Source organism: Genypterus blacodes, unplaced genomic scaffold, assembly GCF_046128005.1.
Source record: "Genypterus blacodes isolate CSIRO-AG114 ecotype Tasmania unplaced genomic scaffold, CSIRO-AGI_Gbla_v1 ptg000061l_1, whole genome shotgun sequence".
Classification (NCBI taxonomy): domain Eukaryota; kingdom Metazoa; phylum Chordata; class Actinopteri; order Ophidiiformes; family Ophidiidae; genus Genypterus; species Genypterus blacodes.
Window position 1 is genome coordinate 4160059 of NW_027466873.1, and position 19628 is coordinate 4179686.

Below are 19628 nucleotides of genomic sequence, written 5' to 3' on the forward strand. Positions count from 1 at the left end.
TTTAGGCAGGTCAGATTTCTGTTTTCATCTTCAATCAGATGAATCCGCAGCGTTAGCGGGATCAGTGAGGGTCTGCTGCAGCTCCGTCAAGCCAAGCCCACAGACAACCCCCGTTGTCCCATTTTCTCGCGAGAATCCACGAAGTTTCCGGTGTTGTGTATGTTCCTGGAAACATGGCGGCCAGCTTCCGCGGCCGTCCTATCCGGAGTCTTCGGATGCGAGGTAAGCATTAAAAACTCGCTTTACTGCTGTCTATAATAATTACATTTTGAAACAATGGATTTTATTAGCTACGCGAGGACTTTAGACTGTTTCCTCACAGCGTTCGCGGTGTGTGTTTTTGTCAGGTCGGAATGACAGCGGGGAGGAGAACGTACCGCTCGATCTGAGCAGAGGTAAGAGGCTTCATCACACCACACTCAAAGCGATTATTGTTCAAAATGGATGAGGGGCAGTTCGGCAAAACAGCGGCTCTGTGGAGGGGAAAACCCGGTCGGGGCTGGGCTGGGCTCTCCTCGGGTCGTTGTCATTGTTCTTCCATCAGTGATGTCTCTCTGTTTCATCTGATAACACTGCCAGCAGTATCATTAACAGGCGTTAGCGAGCTAACTAACTAGCTGAGTTAGCGTTAGCTCTCTGCCCACAGCTAACCAGCCGTGACGTCGCTCTGTTGTTATGATTGGTTGAGTGGGAACTAAAGGCTGTTATTTACTCCGCCAGACATAAGTGGTGTAGTCGTGTACTCGTCATTGCTGGCTGGAGGAGAAATTATGTTTGAGGGATGCTAGCTAAGAAGCTTGTAGCGTTGAAGCGAGGGTGCGCACTGAAGGTTTTTCCCCCCACACAGCTGCACAGGCTGGGCAGATCTGCAGCGGCACCGCATACCTGTTTGTTTACATGACAGCAGAGGTTTATTCTCGCCACATAACTACGAAATTGTTTACATCCGAAACGACGGATAAAGGGGGGGGGGAGAAATCAAAACCTTCAGGAAACATGCGAGCAAATAGGTGACAGTAACATGTTCATCCTGTTTGATCGGGTCTGGGATCAACCTCACATTCTCTCAAATCAGCATATGTGCACAAGAACAATGATCCAGATACTAGATTTGTGTAGTGGGAGCTCAAAGTCTTCCTGATGATCTAGCAGCATCTGTAACCGTGGAGCCCAACGTGTCACATCTGGCCCCAAATTCTTTCTCAGAGTCTAGAGAGGCAAGATTTGTCTGCCGGCCTTGTTACATAGGACAAAACCTCAACGTGACCTAAATCCATTGGCAGGAGAACAGACCTCTGCCCACCATCCTAACATGTGCCTAATCATGTTCTGTTGGGCTATTATTATATTCAAAATCTAATATGAGATAGATTTGTCATCACTGTCATTGTTATTATTGTAATAATCGGTTGAACAGCTTTACTAAATAAAGATTGCTAGAGGGCATGTGAAGCGTGTGGTTGCCTGTTTATAGCTGTTTATAGTAATCAGTGTCTTGGCTGAAACAGGCCTTTATTGTTTGACTAATTGATCCCTACCCAGCTCTTCCTCGTTGGTATGTTGTTGTTGTTTAGTGGAGGCTGCTCTGTCTGCTCTTTAAACATATATTGTCCAATTTTGTGCAGACTTTACTTTAACTTTGAAAGAGCTGAGGTTTGTTTCCCCGCAGGCCGATTGTTGACAAGAATATACTCCTTTGTCATGTTAGTTTGTTTAGAAAATTCAAGACAAATAACCCTTCCCTGCTTTTAACTGTCTCCACCAATGTTTTTAGTGTACACACTTCATTAATTTGACCAGTTAATCCAGCTTCCTTCCTGCAACATATCAGTTACGGTTCACTGGCTGATGTTGTGTCAATACGGCTTAACGCTTGTCTTAGTTACATTGTGTTTCCCTTTCATTCTCCTGCAGAACCGTCAGAAAACTTCTGTGAAATACTTCAAAATGTGGCCAAACCGCATGGAGTCAGTAACATGCGTAAACTGGGCCACCTGAACAACTTCATTAAGGTAAAGCTGCCAACTGTGATGTTTACAGGCACGGGTTCATTAGATCAGTGCAGATACTTGTGAGATAAATAAGTTAACTTGGTGGCAAAAGTGAGAATTGATCCACAACCGAGACCACACCACCATTAAAGCTCCATTCAAATTGGCGCCAACTGGACCTATACTATTGAAGAGAGGTTTATAAGAAACATATGCATATATAATGTAATAATCATTCTGTGTACTTGTAATGACTTTACTTTTTACAAACAATACTGATGTAAACAAACATTAGGGAGCATCAGACAACATCAGCAACAGTCTGTGTGTTACAAGACCTCTCACACACATTTGCGGTGACTAAACCACCTAACCCTGTGCTTAGATGTTTGGCTGTAGGCTGAGTTTTGTTCACAGCCAGATCGCAGACTGTGCCTTTAAAACCCGTATTTGTTAGGATAGATTTAAAGCCCGACCATTTGTGTTCCTCCTCCTCCGTAATGCCACCGCTGACCTCTCCTCGGTCTTCTCCTCTTGGGTGTTGCTGCCAGCAGGCCGAGCTGTGCCTGTCATTGTGATGCGGACAGTGAATGTAACAGGAGCCCCAGAGATGGGAAACGCTCTGACCTAATGTGCATCAAGAGCAGCACTCTAACTTTGCAACCAGAGATTTTCTATGTCTGCATATTTTTCTTATGAACTCTGTTATTCAAACCTCTGTTCACCAAAATGTTTTGTTGTTTCTAGCTGTAAATTGCAACTGTTTGTGCACGGAAGGCCACAAAGAGGGCGCACGGTGTAATAACAGGCAATCTTGTTTTTGTTTAAAACCATTATTTTGTTCTTACGTGCAGCCCGAGATCCTTCCTCACCTCTCACTCACTACTCCTCTTGAGTCCGTTGCCGAAGTGATGCGGTGGTTTGTGATTGTCAGTGTCTGTCGCTCAGAAGAAGAAAGTCTGCTCGGTTATTTCTGTTTTCATGGTATTGGTACAGGAGAGGTAGACTGGAGACTGACCGAATTGTAACTGGTCGAGTGGGTGTTTTTCTGCTTTCGCTCTCTTAAGGACATGCACAGTGACACCGAATTGCCCGTTACTTTGCATTGCAATAAAGAGATACTGAAAGTATGAGGTAAAGTGTTTACCATTGAGAAACGTCGAAAACTGTTTGGAAGACCGTCCGACTCTGACCTTTATTTCTCTTGTGATATTTGCTGATTTCTGCTGAGCTGTCCGAAGCCATTTTTGTGTGAAGGACACAGACACACTTTGACCCGTTATTAGACGCAGCCTAACCAGCCAGTCTGGTGCTTTTAGGAAGCCACTCTCTGTAGTCAGTGCTGTAACAGGGTAAGGGCTGAGTGCCAGCCTGCCAGCAGTTCCTACACCTGGCTCTCTTGTTTACAACTGACAGGAGGGTAAGAGCTGTGGCGTGTGTGTGTGTGTGTGTCTGTCTGTGTGTGTCTGTCTGTGAGAACACCAGGCCTCTGATTCCTTATAAGGGTTTCAGGACAGTGAGGGTGACCTAATCCCCCTGGAGAATGTCACATGCCCCTCTCCCGTGTCCCCTCCTCCTGCCTGCTTGGGCTCTGACATCATAGCCGGTCCCAAACAACCCCTCACTCGCCACGCCTTGTGTTCACCCATTCCATCCCTGCTCCATCTCTTCTCCAACGTGCTCTGTAGTACATGATGTAGAAGATGAGCTTAGGCCATTTATAGAGCTGTTGCAACCTGTCATGGCTTTCTCATATTTGGTTGATAAAGATTACTTTACTGCTTTGGGACATTTTAGATTTGCGGACTACATTTTTGATGTAGTAGGGATTATAGTAATAGCAATGATGTTGGATTTAATTTGTGCTGTAGTTGGTTAAGGCTTGCCTGTTGAGTGTTTCCGCCTTACTATTTTTATGCTGAAGTGCTTTTGTGCAAATACATTTCAAATCTTGTCCATACCAACTGTCTGTGGGCCTCTCAGTAAAGATGGATGTGTCATGACTGAACTGCTGTAGCTTGCAGTTCATAGGTCTGGGCTGACTTCCAGGCCTCGTGTACGATACCTTGCAGTAAACATTTGCGTGTAGCTGACTGTGGCTATACACGCAATACCATACCAAACAACAAGCACATGCACACAGAACCAGCATACCATTAAGGATGACACAAGTCCCATATGTGAATCTATGAGCTCATTGTCCAAACACTTTCCTAATTACTCACTCTGTCCACCAACATTGAAAGTATCATTCAGTTAGGATGACATACACCAAAAGGTTATCTTTCAACAGACAACAGACTCCTCCACCACCATTTAGCTGCATAGAGCCATTACATATACACACATAACCCATCTTGTTCCTACCATCATGCCTTACATTTCATCCGAACCAATGTTAAATACAAATGCATTAGTTGTGTTGTGATGTAAATGATTCTTATCTCACTCTGTCTTTGTGTTGTAGCTGCTATGCAACATTGGCCACCATGAGGAAAAGTTTGGGTATACATATGAAGAAATCATCATTTGGTAAGTGTTTGACAAACCAAAGGAGATGATTGTACATCGTGTACTTTACGCCTAAATGTAGCGAGTTTTCACATCATTTCTCCGGTTTGTTACGCAGACAGTTGCTTTTGAGTCGGACTCAGTAGATCGTCATTGTCTAATGTTACCATTGGCTGTATTAATTTAGGAAGTTGTCTGTTTTGCTGTTGTGGATTTGTTGAAGTGTTTGATCTTTTTAACCCCTAGTCTGCGGCTAGCTCTGCTGAATGAAGCTAAGGAGGTGCGAGCCGCAGGGTTGCGCGCTCTGCGCTACCTTATTCGAGATACAACTGTGTTACAGAAGGTCCTCAGACTACAGGTGGACTATTTGATAGCCAGGTGAGAGTCCTGCTCTGACCGCACCCCTCTGTGGATTGCTGGCTGACTAACCCTTTAACATTGTGGATCAATGCACATTAGGTATGAAAATGGAAATGACTGATGATTTCACCGTGTTTGCTTCAGGTGCATTGACATCCAGCAGAGCAATGAGGGCGAGAGGACTCAGGCTCTCAGACTTGTCCGAAAGGTAAGATAATATGATCTACTGTATATGGTGCTATGCCCCTCTGCACATAAAGGTCAAGGGTGGGTTGTTTGCTTAATTTCATTTGGAGAGACATTGTCCACTGGAGGAAGCACAGTACCATCAGCGTGGTCACTGTGTTAGCAGCAGTGCAAGTGTGCAAACAGTTTGCACAAGTCTGCAGGCAAGGATATTTATAGCTCTTTCTGTACTTTACTGTAAACATTCTACACACACACACACACGCGCACACACACAGACAAGCACGCAGGGTCAAGCTCTGCTTTCAGGAAATGAGTATTGGCTAATACCGGCAGCAACATAAACCCCTTGTGTTCATTCAATCACATCTAGCCTGGCCTCTATGGTACAAATGCAGTATGTATCTCTTATTGCTGGGATTTTAAGTAGTGTGAATATGTGTCAGCTCTGAGCAGTATGAGCATTGGTCAGATATTTGAACGTTCCAAAATCTTCTGAACAGTCCAGTAGAAGATGGCCTCCAAAAAAGAATGCCCCCCATCCCCGCCCCCACATTCCTGGTATTTACATTTTTAAGCCAGATTTAATGACTCATGCTTTTTTCCCACCCTGTCCCCCTTCCTTTTTTTAGATTATCACCATCAACGCGTTGCTTTTCCCCACCTCCATCACGAACTCACTCATTGCCGTGGGAACCGATGGACTACAGGAGAGAGATCGCATGGTCCGAGCGGCCATCGCCATCGTCTGTGAGCTAGGTGAGGGGCTTTGTTAAATCAGTGTGTCAGTGTGAATAAAGACACGCTTGCACTTCTGATTAATTCCAGGTGTTCCGACGCAGCAAACGGCAAAGATAACGTACAGTATACGATAACGCCTGTATTGGGTGTCTCCACTGTAGCACTGAAGAACCCAGAGGTGGTTGCCAAAAGGGGAGGCCTCAGCACCATCCTCAAGAGTGTGATCGACTGTCAGCTGAGCCGCATCAACGAGGCCCTCACCACCACCATCCTCCACCTACTCAACCACCCACGCACGCGCCAGTATGTGCGCGTCGACGTCGAACTAGAGGTACGCTCCACCCCCGTACACCCACAGGCTCGACGGGAGCTACTGTTTACGCTGGGAGTCATTCCAGAGACGGGATTAGCAGTTGCAGGTTGCCCGTCTCTTTCCCATGGAGCTTATAGTAATCAGTTACAACATTCATATAAAGCCACATTGTCTGTAAACGGATACCTGGGATCAAGGCGTTTCATCACTCCACTCATAATAGCCACGCAGATGTCATGTGACATCTATGGAAAGTTGTTATTATTGCAGTGTGGTGTGTTTTGGAGGGGGGGATTGGATATTTACAGATCTGCCCATGTAGTTGTGAAGAACCTTAAATAATGTTGGAGTGCTTGTTGTTTTCTGTTGTCGTTTGTACTAATCCATCTGGTATGTGTGTTCTGTTCTGTTCTCCAGCAAATCCTTGCGCCTTTCACAGATTTTCACTACCGTCACAATGCAGACATGGCTGAAGGGCAGCTCAAGTGAGTGTGTGGGGGGAGGGAAGAGTGTGAGCGTTACAGTGGAAACAAAAAGATAGTGTTCTGACATTTCCTACTGTTTACTGTTTTCCGTGTTCCTATATTGGTAACACCAAGCATTGACAAAGTTGAGGGTTTGTATAGTGTTCTTGTGATATGACCCTTGTTATCAGGGCTGCTTGACTCCACAATGACTCGCCTGAATAGCCCAACCAGATTTATCACTGTCATCTTTAAAAGGCCATTGAAGAGACAAACCTTTTCCCGGATTTCTTTCACTTTTAGCTCAATTTTCTTTGGCTCCTTTTGGCTCGCTTGCCTTTGCAGTGTAGAAATGAATCGTTATGATACTGTGCTCACGGAGTAGTTAATATTCTCTTTGTATATGTGTTTGTCTCCTTAGGGAAGACAGAGAGGCCCGTTTCTTGTCAAGTAGAATGGCCATAGTAGCAGCCTTCCGCTCCTGGTCTGGTAAGGCCCCAGCACTCTTGATTGACACATGCACAGACGTTGTTCATATTGATAATATATTTAAGAGGAATGTAGTTATTTTAAAGTCAGAAATGTGTACGAAGTTGGTATATTTTTTCAATGTTTAATCGATGATGATCAATGTCTTTCTTTGTAGGGATTATCAACTTATGCAAGACTGGAAATGCTGGGATCCAATCTTTAATTGGTTTACTTTGCATACCAAATATGGAAGTTAGGGTGAGTATTGAATCAGCTGCAGACCGCATGATCATTTTGGTACATACGGTATAAAGAACTATGTGTGTATTTCAGACTTCCCGTAAAGTTTCTGTACTGTATTCCTTGTATTTCTCAGTACGATTTCTCTTATCAGGCTTTGTTTTGCATATTTTGTGGCAATATTTAATCAGTGTAACAGTCGGTAGTGATTTCAGGTCGTTATATTTGCCAAAGAGGCTTGGCTTGCATCTTTTTTTGAGTGGATGGATCCTGTTTAGAGAGTGTCCGTGTCCTAGGCTGTTGTTAAATAGTTGAGAGTGCTGTCTTACACAGGGCTTTAGGATATTGAAAGAGCTTTGCTGAGCTTTGCTGTACTTTGTGCTGCGTCAGACTTGTTTGTGTCTGATTGCTTTAATGTGATTTGCCCTACAGAAAGGCTTGTTGGAGGTGTTATATGAGGTCTTCAGGCTGCCGCTGCCTATTGCAACACAAGACTTCACAGAGGCTCTTCTAAGTGTTGGTAAGGATACCAGCAAAGTTTTTGTCAGATTTCAATTTTTAGTATTCCAGCATCGTGGTTCCCAAGAGATGTGGGCCTTCTGTGTGTACACTGTTCCAAATTCATTTTTTAGTTTTTAGTAATAAAGCAGTTTGACATGAAAATCTTCTTTGAACCTGAGTCAGCCCATGATATTCTTTGCTCTGGTCTATTTCAGACCCCTCCAGGTTCCAGGACAGCTGGAGACTGTCTGATGGGTTTATTGCAGCCGAGGCTAAAATCATTCTCCCCCACCGGGCCCGCTCCAGGTTAGAGACTGTCACATAGGTCGTGGAAACGCAATCGGTTGAACTTTGGCAAATCATTAAAGGCTGCACCGCCAGCTCACAATCTATCATCTGGCATCAAGTGATTGTTTTCTGTTTGTGTTATCAGGCCTGATCTGATGGACAACTACCTGGCATTTGTCTTGTCCTCGTTCATCAACAGTTCGTTATTAGAAGTGAGTTGAACAACATACATGTATAATTGGGCTTAATTTGACTTATGTCATCGATATAACATTGAAGAGTTTCTATAAAGTAGTTTATGAATACCTCCGTATAACTTTACTGCTATATTTACAATGTTGCGTTTGTTAATATTGATCTGAAATCAAGCCCTTATTCCTCATTTGTCACACTCAGGGTCTGGTTGAAGTGGTGACCAGCAGTGATGATCAGCTTGCCGTCAGAGCCACCATCCTCTTGGGAGAGCTATTACACATGGTAATGTGCACCAGCTCACTGGCAGGGATACAAAAGTTCAAAACGTTGTGTTTGGGCATAAGCTGCCTTTATCAGGGAGAGACTAACACTACATTTAAGATCTACATTTAAGTCTTCAAGCCCATTCTGGAGGTCTCATTTGGAAAATTTTTTTTAAATGCGAAGCTCCCCGCTGGGTTGAGTGTGCGGATGAGTGTGATGAGTTTCTACATATTTAAAAGCTGTAAGGACTGAGTTGCTAGGACATCAATACACTGCTAATACACCTTTACTTTTTCCCCCTACCCATCTTCCTCTTGTTTAGGCAAACACAATCCTTCCTCATTCCCACAGTCACCACCTGCACTGCCTTCCCACCCTCATCAACATGGCAGCCTCCTTTGACATTGCACAGGAGAAACGCCTGTAAGTGTACCTGCACTCACACACGTGCACACCTGTATTCGGCCTTACAATTCATTGTCGGTTACAAATTCTGCAAAAAAAGTTAACAGAGCTCATATTCCACTTGTCTCCACTGTTTCTGTTCCAGTCGGGCAAGTGCAGCCGTCAACAATCTGAAGCGTTTTCACGAGAAGAAGAAGAAAGGGTTAAGGCCACACAGTCTTTACCTGGATCATATCATCCGCAAGTCTGTGACCTCGCATAGCCGCAGAGAGTCACACTCCCGGGCTTACAGGGACATCTATGTCATCAAGGTAATTCATGACCGTGCCTACTGTTTCAGCAGGAATCCTATTCTTCTTATTCCTGTATTTTGTTCATCCTTAAATGATTTAGCTGTTAGAAGAGCCTTTTCCCTTACATGTAAAAAGCTGGAACTCTTTGTCCCCAACCTGTTTTCCATATCCTTTATCTTGAGCTATGTCAAGCTCAAGCACATATTGTCCCTTCTGTTACAGCATTTAATCCTCATTGTAGCCAGACTCCCGGGCATCATTCTAAAATGTGTTTTATTCATATCGCTCCTCTTCCGATCCCGCACCGCGCCCCCTCTGCAGTAGCTCTGCGCCCCCCACTTTGGGTTCCACTGCATTAGTCGTACAAATCTTTTGGAAGACCATAGTCATGTAAATGGTGATTACCAGTTTCAAGTAACATTTTCATTAACAGCTTGTCGTGTGTGTGTGTGTGTGTGTGTGTGTGTGTGTGTGTGTGTGTGTGTGTGTGTGTGTGTGTGTGTGTGTGTGTGTGTGTGTGTGCGTGTGCGTGTGCGTGTGCATGCAGGACACAGAGGAGGCACTGATGATGAACCTGAGAGACAGTCAAATTCTCAACCACAAGCAGAACCTGGAGTGGAACTGGCTGCTCATTGCCACCATCCTCAAGGTGCCGCCCTTCTTACTGAGCACCACTGACTGCTTCACACAGACAGTTGTGTCCATACCGTGACTTTTCGTCTGTCTTTATGCTTAAATGTTGTTTTTTCTCTCCCAGTGGCCAAATGTAAACCTCAGGAACAACAAGGATGAACAGATGCACAGGTGAGATCACTTGTCATGAAAAGTCATTTGACTTTTAGATCTTGTGAGATCTTGTCCTGAATCCTTCCCTGTGTTTTTGCTGTGATCCAGGTTTGTGCGGAGGCTGCTGTACTTCTATAAGCCCAGCAGTAAGTTGTATGCAGGGCTGGAGCTGGATCACCTTAAGGCCAGGCAACTCACTGTGGTCGGCTGTCAGTTTGTCGAGTTCCTCATGGAGTCTGATGAGGTTAGGAGTGTAAGCATAAGCGCTCAAAACCACACATACGTTCACTTTTGCTTTAGGTTATTCTCTGACCTTCTTGTCCTTTGTCTCTTTTCCGTTCCCAGGACGGCCAGGGTTACTTGGAGGAGCTGGTCAAGGACATGGTGTCGTGGCTGTCTTCTTCGTCGGGGCTGAAGTCAGAGCGCTGCCTGCAGAGTAACGGCCTGCTCACCACGCTCAGCCAGCACTACTTTCTCTTCCTCGGAACACTTTCTGCACACCCACAGGGCGTCAAAATGCTGGAGAAATGTGGCCTGTTTCAGTGGTGAGTCCGCACCATGGTACAGGAAATCACGGCAGAATGTTTTAGCTTTCCCCAGGTGGCGTAGGGTAACACTGGCAGACATGGAGGTTAAAAAACATATGTGATCAATTTCCTCGCATTCCATTTTGATCACTAAGGAATCTTTGTATGCGTTTGTGCCTGCAGCCTGCTGAACCTGTGCTCTGCGAAGAACCAGGATGCTGTGCTGAAACTGGCCGTGTCCACACTGGACTACAGCAGAGACGGCCTGTCCAGAGTGATCCTCTCCAAGATCCTCACTGCTGCTTCTGATGTAAGAAATGCTCTGAATTTCACTGTACAGTTTCACCTCACAGGTACCTCAGATTGGCGAGGAAACAGTTACGGAATTCTGTATCACACTGAGATTGTAATTTCATTCAAAACATTTTTAAAAACGCCTGTAAGAAATACCACCCGACTTTGTTAAGGATGTCTCTTGTTCTTCCATAGACGTGCAGGCTGTATGGCACCAAGCACCTCCGTGTGCTGCTGCGCGCAGGCGTGGAGTTCTTCAGCAGCTGGGGCATGGAGCTGCTGGTCACACAGCTCCACGATCACAATAAAGCCGTGTCCATGGAGGCCCTGGACATACTCGACGAGGCCTGTGAGGACAAGGTGACTAGCAAAAAAACACACATTTCAGTAAATATCAAAGGTTTCCTGTCACGGTGTTATGATGGAATCAGGGATTGTTGTCAAATGTGGAAAGAAGTCTAGTAATGTGGACTTCATAGGATTGAGCCCCTAAATTGAGACTGAGGTGCATTGTTGAGTCATGTAACCTTACAGATTGAGCTGTGGGTGTGTGTTCTGTTTCTATGTTGCCGGTGGCGTTGTGTGAGTGACTGTTTCTTTTCTGGTCGATAGGCGAATCTCCACGCTTTAATCCAGCTTAAACCAGCTCTTTCTCACCTGGGTGACAAAGGCCTGCTGCTGCTCCTTAGGTGGGTGTATAACACAACTGCACAGGTTTCCACACACAGTACAAAGCAATATGACGTTTTTATAATGATACTATACATTTTCTCTCCTGTTTAGGTTCCTGTCCATTCCTAAAGGATTCTCCTACCTCAACGAGAGGGGTTATGTTAGCAAGCAGCTGGATAAATGGCAGAAGGTAAAGGAGATTAGCAGAAAAGCAAAAAGCCCCTCCTTTGGGTGTTGTGTGTCATTATTGCGGTGATTGGCTCTGATCCCACCGTAAAAGGTTTTACATTTGCACTGTGATGATGCCTTTTAATTTGCAGGAATACAACCTGAAATATGTAGACCTGATAGAGGAGCAGCTGAACGAAGCTCTAACAACGTACCGCAAACCTGTTGATGGAGACAACTATGTCCGACGCAGCAACCAAAGGTGAGAGGAGTCCTGCTGGATTTGGAAATGTATCACTGATCTTTACCCAAAAGGTGTGGGTGCATTGTGCGTTTCTCATGTCCATTTTTCTTACCCTAGGTTACAAAGACCAAACGTCTATCTGCCTGTGCACCTCTATGGGCAGCTGGTCCATGATAAGACAGGCTGCCATCTGCTGGAGGCTCAGGTAACTGTTTAAGCTCATCACAGCTCTTGTTAAGGTTGGTTTTAAAGAGCTAAAGAGCAAGAGGTTGACTGTTTTATTAATATCGCCTTACATCTATTTTTCGACCTGTTTTCAGAGTGTTGTTCCTGACCTCAGCTACACTGTTCGCTCCCCGATGCTGGACACCTGGGAGGGCATTAAACAGCTGAAGGCGGCTCTCTGGGCCTTGGTCAGTCACAGTTTCTTTGTCTTTATTGCATCACATCACATCTGTGAGCCCTCTCTCACAGTCATGGTTGTAACTGGAAATGTGTTTTCTTTGCAGGGCAACATTGGCTCCTCAAACTGGGGTCTGAATCTCCTGCAGGAGGAGAATGTCATTCCTGACATCCTGGCGCTGGCTCAGCACTGTGACGTGTTATCTGTACGAGGGTAAGCACTCTGTCACACAAAGTCTGTAAACAGCAAGCATACAATGGGAAAATGTTGGAAATTAACTTAAAGTGAAGTAGGTGTGCTGACTCTCCTCTCTGCTCCCCAGGACATGTGTGTATGTGTTGGGTGTGATCTCCAAGACCAGACAGGGTTGTGAGGTGCTGAAGCAGTATGGTTGGGATGCTGTCAGACACAGTCGCAGGACGCTGTGGCCTGTCACTCCAGAAGAGGTTGACACGCAGCAACTTTCCTCGGTACCAAGCACACTCAGCTTAAACTCTGAATCTACCAGCTCCCGTCACAACAGTGAGAGCGAGTCCCAACCAAGTAAGCCACACAGAAATGCAAATTCCTGCATTATTTAATTGGATGAATGGTCTCATCTGCATTACGTGTTGTTTTATGTATTATATTAGTTATAGCGAGACCTGGGTCATTAAACACTCTAATATGCAATCTTAATCCACTGCTTGTGCTCATAGACATGTACATCATGGACGATGACAAGTGTGATGTGGACCAGTCGGAAGAGTCCACTTTCTATCTGCACCCTAAACCAGTGAAGGACCGCAGCCCTTTCACAATCTTGGCCTCCACACGCTTTGTCCGCAACCGCTTTCTCAACTCTCTGTCCCTGCCGAGCAAGAAGCTGCGCTCTGCCAGCGACCCCAAGACGCCCACAGGCTCCCGCACCCCTACTGAACTCAAGACCGGGAGCATGAGGCGGAACAGGACAGTGACCGAGCCCTCCGTCTTCTCTTCAAACCAGGCGGATGTCTTCACCTCTGTGTACAACGGCGGAGGAATGCCGAAGAGTCCCACAGTCAGTCTGGAGACGTCTTTTGTGGGGACCAGAGGGGGCTCAGAGGAGCAGCTGGTGGACGGTAGGCTGGCCCGGGGAGGAGGCTCTGGGGGTCTGGGACTCGGGGCGGTGGATAACCCCACCCGGGAGAGAGAGCAGAGCAGCCGAGAGCGTCTGGCCGGAGGGGACGGCGGCTCCTCGTCTAGTGGAGGCAATGTGGGAGGGGGCGGAGGGGGGGCTCAGTTTAAAAGCCGCAGCCAGAGCTTTAACACAGACACCACCACAAGCGGCATCAGCTCCATGAGCTCCAGCCCCTCCAGAGAGACTGTGGGGAACCTTGAACAACCCGACCCAGAGCCAGACTCTTCCGACTGTGTGAGCCTCAACACAGTGGTGTCTGCCAAGACTGTCAAAACGCTGTCATCGCTCACCCCCCACGCTCAGACCAACCACATGTCCTCCTCCTCCAAGTCCCCCTCTGTCTCTCTGGTACCGCCTGGCTCCTCTCACACGCTCCCTCGCAGAGCTCAGTCTCTCAAGTCGCCCTCAGTAACCACCATCAAGAGCCTGGCCGACTGTAGTTTCATGTACACCAGCCCGCGAGACGCGCTGGGTTACGCCACACTGAAGAGGCTCCAGCAGCAGAGGATACACCCGTCCTTGTCTCACAGCGAAGCTCTGGCGTCACCGGCTAAAGACGTGCTCTTCACCGACACCATCACCATGAAGACTGGGAGCCTGGACTCCAGGCTAACACCTCGCAGGTGAGTCACTGAGTCAGTCAGTACACACCTTTCATTCATCATCTCCATTCTGTGGTTGCCTGAAGTGTTTTCCCTCATCCTGAACCCAAAGTGTCAGGGTTTGTGGTTTGTGCGTTCCCTCAGCAGTGACAGGTGTGAGTGAGTTGTGTACATTCTGTTGTCCCTGTCAGGTTATCAGATAAGACAGTTCCCTCTACAGAACCGGCCGCATTAAGTCCCTGCCGCAGACTGTCCAGAAACGTCATTCCGCGGTGGGTGGACCAATCCCATGTCCATCTGTGTAGAGACCTAGTTTAGCTCGACGCCAGCAGCGTCGCTCCTCTTCATTTGACTCCTGTAGCCCCTCAGTGTGTGTGAGCCCCCGTCTAGAAAGGCCAATCACTGAGTGTTCCCTCCTCTTAGAGTTGTATCCCTTTCTTTCCACTGAGACAAATTATTATTTAACCCTTTACGTGAACATCCTTCCTCCTTTTTCTTCCAAAGTCAAACCCAGCAGGTCTTGTTTTGCCGTAGAGTGAGTTTAGTTCTCTCCTCATAGCTTCAGTGAGGCAACCTGACCTGTAGCTGCAGCCCTGAGTGTAACAAAATATAGAACTGTTAAGTGTTGACATGTTTGTAGCTCTCTTCTCACTCTCTGCTCAATAAGTCTGTGTTGTTTTTAACACTTTCCCTCGCTCCCCGTGATCCCTTTCTGTCCAAGTCTCTCCCCCCTGCTCCTCTCACACGCATCTCCTCTGGGCCTCTCCAGGTTTCTGAAGGCTCTGAGCTTTGCCTCTCTGGATAAGGAGGAGTTACTCAGCCCCATCAACCAAAGCACCCTCCATCGCTGCTCGTCGGTGCGCTCCATGGTTTCCAGCGCCACCTATGGGTGCAACGATGACTACGTTGGCCTAGCTCTGCCCATGGACATCGGGGATATGTTCCACATTAGAGACACGGCCTACTTTCAGCAGAGGATCAGCCCTCCGTCTGAAGAGAGGAAACGCTTCCTCTTTGGTGATGGAGATGGTAAAAGCAACTTTCTACTTGATACTTATATAAATATAAATCTTCTGAAAAGATTCTTCTGACATGGAAAAGGCTACATTAAGTTTAGTACAACACTCTTAATGAGCCTGTGTCCTCCTTTAGATCGCCCATCTATCCCAGTACTCAAGCAGCAGTTCAGTATCTCTGAGCTGATGGCCAGCAGAGGGGAAGGACAGAACGGCCTTCATGGTTCAGAAGAGACGGGGCTGCAGGATCACTCTGATGAAAACTGTCTGTACTGTGTGGGAGCCCTGGTTCTGGGATATCCCACACAGCCACTCATCAACAGCACACACTCTCGATCAGGTGAGCAGGCACACACACGCCAATCATCAATACGGACCCCGTCGAGTGCAAAGTGTAATGGGGTTTTCTCCGTTCAGAATATGTGGACTTCCAGTCATGGGGAGGCCAGAGCGGCCGTCTGGAGGTCATGCCTCAGTCCAAATTCTCCGGGGTGTCGGGCTGCAGCGATGCCGCCGTGTCACAAGGCTCCGTCTGTAACACGCCCACTCCTGCTGAGGTCGTCATAGGTAAGATCAGCAGCAAGTCAGTTGTGTTCCTTGTGGGCCGCAGCGCTGAGCTCTGATCCATCCACAGCTCAGCCTCATCAGGTGTTCTAGCAAGCTAGATCTGGGAGGCACCAACTCTCAATCTAACCACAAACCTTGTTTATCTTCCAGTTGGCAAGCAAATGTCAGAAGAAGGCCCAGCTTCCCGGGTGTTGCTGAGGAAGGAGGTGCTTCGCCTCATCGTCAACCTCAGCTCCTCCGTAGGAACCAAAGGCCACGAGACTGGACTGCTGACGTAAAGCTCCTCTCTTTTGCTCACAGATATTTGCACTCAATCTGGGAGCTGTTGCTTAATCTCTCCCTTTAACCCTTTAGGATAAAGGAGAAGTTTCCCTATGCGTTCGATGACATCTGCCTGTACTCAGAAGTTTCCCACCTCTTAGCTCACTGTATGTTTCGCCTGACCTCAAGACGCTTCATACAAGAACTCTTCCAGGATGTGCAATTCATGCCAGTAAGAGATCACAATGCTCGTCCCCGTCTCTGAAACAGAATGCAGCTTTGTGGCTACTACAGTATCTCATGTATTATGTATCCCCCCTCCCCCCCCATCTCCATTTCCTATTTCAGATGTATGAGGAAGCAGAGGCAATCCTGACAAAGCTACCAAAACCCGTGGAAGAGGACGTCGGCCCTCCTGCAGAATCCTGATGGTCCTCCCCCTCACGTTCCCCCGCACAGCCTCAAGTGCAGCCACCGTACGAACCTGAAAAGAGCCTAAGACTGACAAATAGGTATGGCTATAAGGATTGGGAGGCATGCGGCATGCATCTGTTGCTCAAAACAGACGACCATGTCCGTCAAGGAGGAGGAGGAGGAAGATGTTGTCACTCGCCTTCCTTCTGGCAAATTAGAGCTGGAAACAAAAGGTCTTCAGTATCTGTAAACATAATTTAACCTGACACGCCTAATGCCGTTTCAGACTTCTTTGTTCTTATTACAGGAATAAGGGGGAGCAGTTGAACCAAATACTGTTTCCACATGAATCGGTAATACATTAACGTACGCTTAAGGATGAGCTGGATCGCTAAAGATGGAGACTCCAGCTGTGTTTTAAAGAAAAAAAAAACAAAAAAGACTTCGACCAACCTTTAATCTTTGCAGAGGTGTTGTTTTCTTAAATGAGTACGGCATGTCTTTGTGTCTGCCCGCTGATTCCTCCGCTCCTGTGCTACCCTGTCCCCCCCCCCCCCCCCCCTTATGAAATGAAACACTAGACTGTTCTGCTGTTTTAAACTTTATCCAGAGCCTTCCTGGTTCACACCCCCACCCCCACCTGCGATCTGTTCTGTTCAGATACTGTACGCACCCCTCACACCCCCACCCCGACCCTCACACCCCCCCCGCCCACGCTTCTCTCCACTCACTGCTTCCGACGTCCCATCAGAAGAGACAGCCAATAACTTTTCTAATATCTCAGACAATCAAAACACTTCTCGTATTGTATTTTCTTAAAGCGGTATACACACGCCACCCCGTAACTCTATACATGTGCAGAATCGCATGTAGTCTTTGCCATCCTTTACTTGCTTAGGACGGGACCTTTTTAATGTTTTTTCCGCTGCCGCCGCTTAGCTCATCTCCATTTTGTAGAGCGACTCATTACTGACTACACGTATAGCGCAGCAGCTAACCCACTCTGCCCTCTTACCCTACATGCTTCACTCCCCACTGCATGCGCAACAAGCATGGCAAAGTCGTAACGTCACCTTTATCTTCTCTCTCTTGCTTGTAAGACTTTTTTAAAGAATAGGTTGCCATTACATGCTGCCATCGAAGTTGCAGGAATATAATTATCCCTGGAACTGTTTTCATGATGCAATATCACTGTCTATGATTTGGATGAGATGGGAGGGCGTGATGACTTAAGGATTTGTAAAAGGTTTCCAGGGGAACGGGGATCTCTGTTTCCATTGGCTTGTTTTTGCTATAATGCTGCTACACGAATGGACTCATAGAGAGATGACGTAGATCAGCTGAGTGATGTCAGATCCGATCTATTTATTATATGTCTGTACCATAGAGTGAGCTCAACCAGAGAAGAAAAAAATTTATTTATATTTTTTTCCTCAAGACTGTATTATAATTTAAAAAGATTTTTGTTTCTTTTTTTTTTTTGCCTGAATCGTGGTTTCCCTTGTAAAATGTGTACAGTATGTTTTTGGGGCATTGATGACCTAAAGAAACATACAATCCTATCAAAGGGATGCATTGTTAATAAAACAAAAAATGAAATACCTGAGACATGATTCATCAGTTCATTTGTCACTTTTTGATGCTTATGTACAGAAAATCTCACAGTTATAGTCATATTAGATGAAGATCTGAGAGGAATAATAGCCTGCAGTCATTGTTGTACTGTTCCCAGCGTTTAGTTAAGTTAAGTCGTTCTAACGGCAGTAACAGACAGAGATAAGATATGAAACAGACGTAGAGCCACATATGCAAGTGGCCCCAATCCTGTATCTTTTGTTGACACTGTTCGGGTGATGGATAGGTCTGTGTCACAAGTAGGAAACATTAATCAATTCTGGCTTCATTAACCTGTAATGTGAATGTTGCTGTAGAAATTCCTTATTGTGATACCAAACAAAGACTGTCAGATTTAGCTCCCTCTAGGGAACACAAAACCGAACTGCACCATCCTAAATTACATTTGTCCAGAGAGGCAGAAAACATGAATACTTAATAAAACTACAATTTAATTTTCGATTACAAACCTGAGATCAATAACAAGCTTTTTAGCATACACCCGTTTATAAACATCAGCTATATACTGTATATATGCCGTCACTGCGATATTCTATTAGTTGATAACTGAGTAATCAATATTTTAAGCGTAAATGGATAACTTGTATGGGATTACACACTGATAATCCAGAGCACATGATTGAAACTTCAAATACTGCCAGAGTTTCCTCATATCACGGAAGAACCTGCCGAGGTGCCCCTGAGCAAGGCACCAAACCCTCAATTGCTCCCCCCTCTGCGAAGGGTGGTAATGTAATGTAAGTCGCTTTGGTTAAAAGCGTCTGCCAAATGATCGTAATGTAATGAAGAAAACAATTCAGTTCCAGCAACGCAGCTAAAACGCTCACCCACCCTTACATAACTATTCGAACATTTCTCAAGACAGATTTCTCAAGCCTTCGACAAACCCCATTACTTTACTATTTATCAGGGACTACAAACGTCTTCGAACAGAGAAATATCGGCAGATTTTGAACATTCAATAATATACAGTATACTGGGATTTGTTTAGTTTAAACGCGTCCATTAAGTGACACTGTAATGCCCTCTAGTGGTCAAGTATAGCGGTTGCAGTTACTGGTTGTCACCTCTCGAAGGCGCAATAGCTCTCAAACAGCCACGAATTTCCACAAACACTGAATAAGACGCATCTCCATAAGTCAAACATGTTACACAGAGGGACTGCATCGTACTGCCGTCGAACCAGCTGCCATTTGAAACTCCGTCGTCCAATCAGCGCCCTGTCTTTGTGGTAATTGCATTGAAACATTACTTGGCACAGCGCAAGGATACAGGAGTGAGTACGTCCGGTTTTCAAAATAAGTTACAAAGTTAGCGCAAGGATACACAGGTGAGATACATCCGTATAGGCTATAATAATCGACATAATAAACTATTAACACAGGCTAAATCCAAACAATGAATGATTTAAAAAAATTACACACTTTAACTGTACACTTTTGGGGGATTTTAAAGTTTAAGTCTAGAAATGGCTAGAAATGGCCTGATGTCTGATATTTAAAGGGGGTATACATATTATTTTTTACTTACTTGTATGGACTTAACTTGACCCTGGGAAGATGCCATCTAGGAAATCTGAACGATAACGTTATCAAATCACCGACAAATTGACTAAAGCTGTTCTTGTATGGTGCGCATGTTCTTCATATTTATTTCT

General features: G+C 45.9%; 1 protein-coding gene across 2 annotated transcripts; it reads left to right on the forward strand.

Moving 5' to 3' along the window:
- The first annotated feature begins 143 nt into the window (after positions 1–143).
- Positions 144–17796, forward strand: LOC143003443 (rapamycin-insensitive companion of mTOR-like). 2 transcript variants are annotated; one of them, XM_076154114.1, is made up of 37 exons: positions 144–222; positions 348–395; positions 1915–2012; positions 4459–4523; positions 4749–4880; positions 5007–5070; positions 5681–5807; positions 5951–6120; positions 6520–6587; positions 6988–7055; positions 7213–7295; positions 7710–7797; positions 7994–8084; positions 8212–8278; positions 8463–8543; positions 8848–8948; positions 9076–9241; positions 9771–9872; positions 9981–10027; positions 10118–10262; positions 10355–10554; positions 10720–10846; positions 11026–11190; positions 11443–11519; positions 11614–11692; positions 11823–11932; positions 12032–12119; positions 12235–12327; positions 12424–12530; positions 12640–12860; positions 13016–14099; positions 14848–15107; positions 15231–15434; positions 15512–15661; positions 15812–15935; positions 16016–16154; positions 16271–17796. In XM_076154114.1, exons 1-37 carry the CDS (start codon positions 174–176, stop codon positions 16349–16351), a joined length of 5169 nt encoding a protein of 1722 aa, XP_076010229.1. In that variant the 5' UTR covers positions 144–173; the 3' UTR covers positions 16352–17796. The 2 variants fall into 2 exon arrangements, with proteins under 2 accessions (XP_076010229.1, XP_076010230.1); XM_076154115.1 differs by having other exon boundaries at positions 10118–10253.
- The last annotated feature ends 1832 nt before the right edge of the window (positions 17797–19628 follow it).

What these genes read in the sequence shown, in the direction of transcription:
- LOC143003443 (XM_076154114.1), top strand. Translation starts at nt 174, where the DNA reads ATGGCGGCCAGCTTCCGCGGCCGTCCTATCCGGAGTCTTCGGATGCGA. An exon ending in GCGTCGACGTCGAACTAGAG is followed by an intron (nt 6,121 to 6,519) that starts GTACGCTCCACC and finishes TCTGTTCTCCAG; the next exon opens with CAAATCCTTGCGCCTTTCAC. An exon ending in ATGGCTGAAGGGCAGCTCAA is followed by an intron (nt 6,588 to 6,987) that starts GTGAGTGTGTGG and finishes TTGTCTCCTTAG; the next exon opens with GGAAGACAGAGAGGCCCGTT.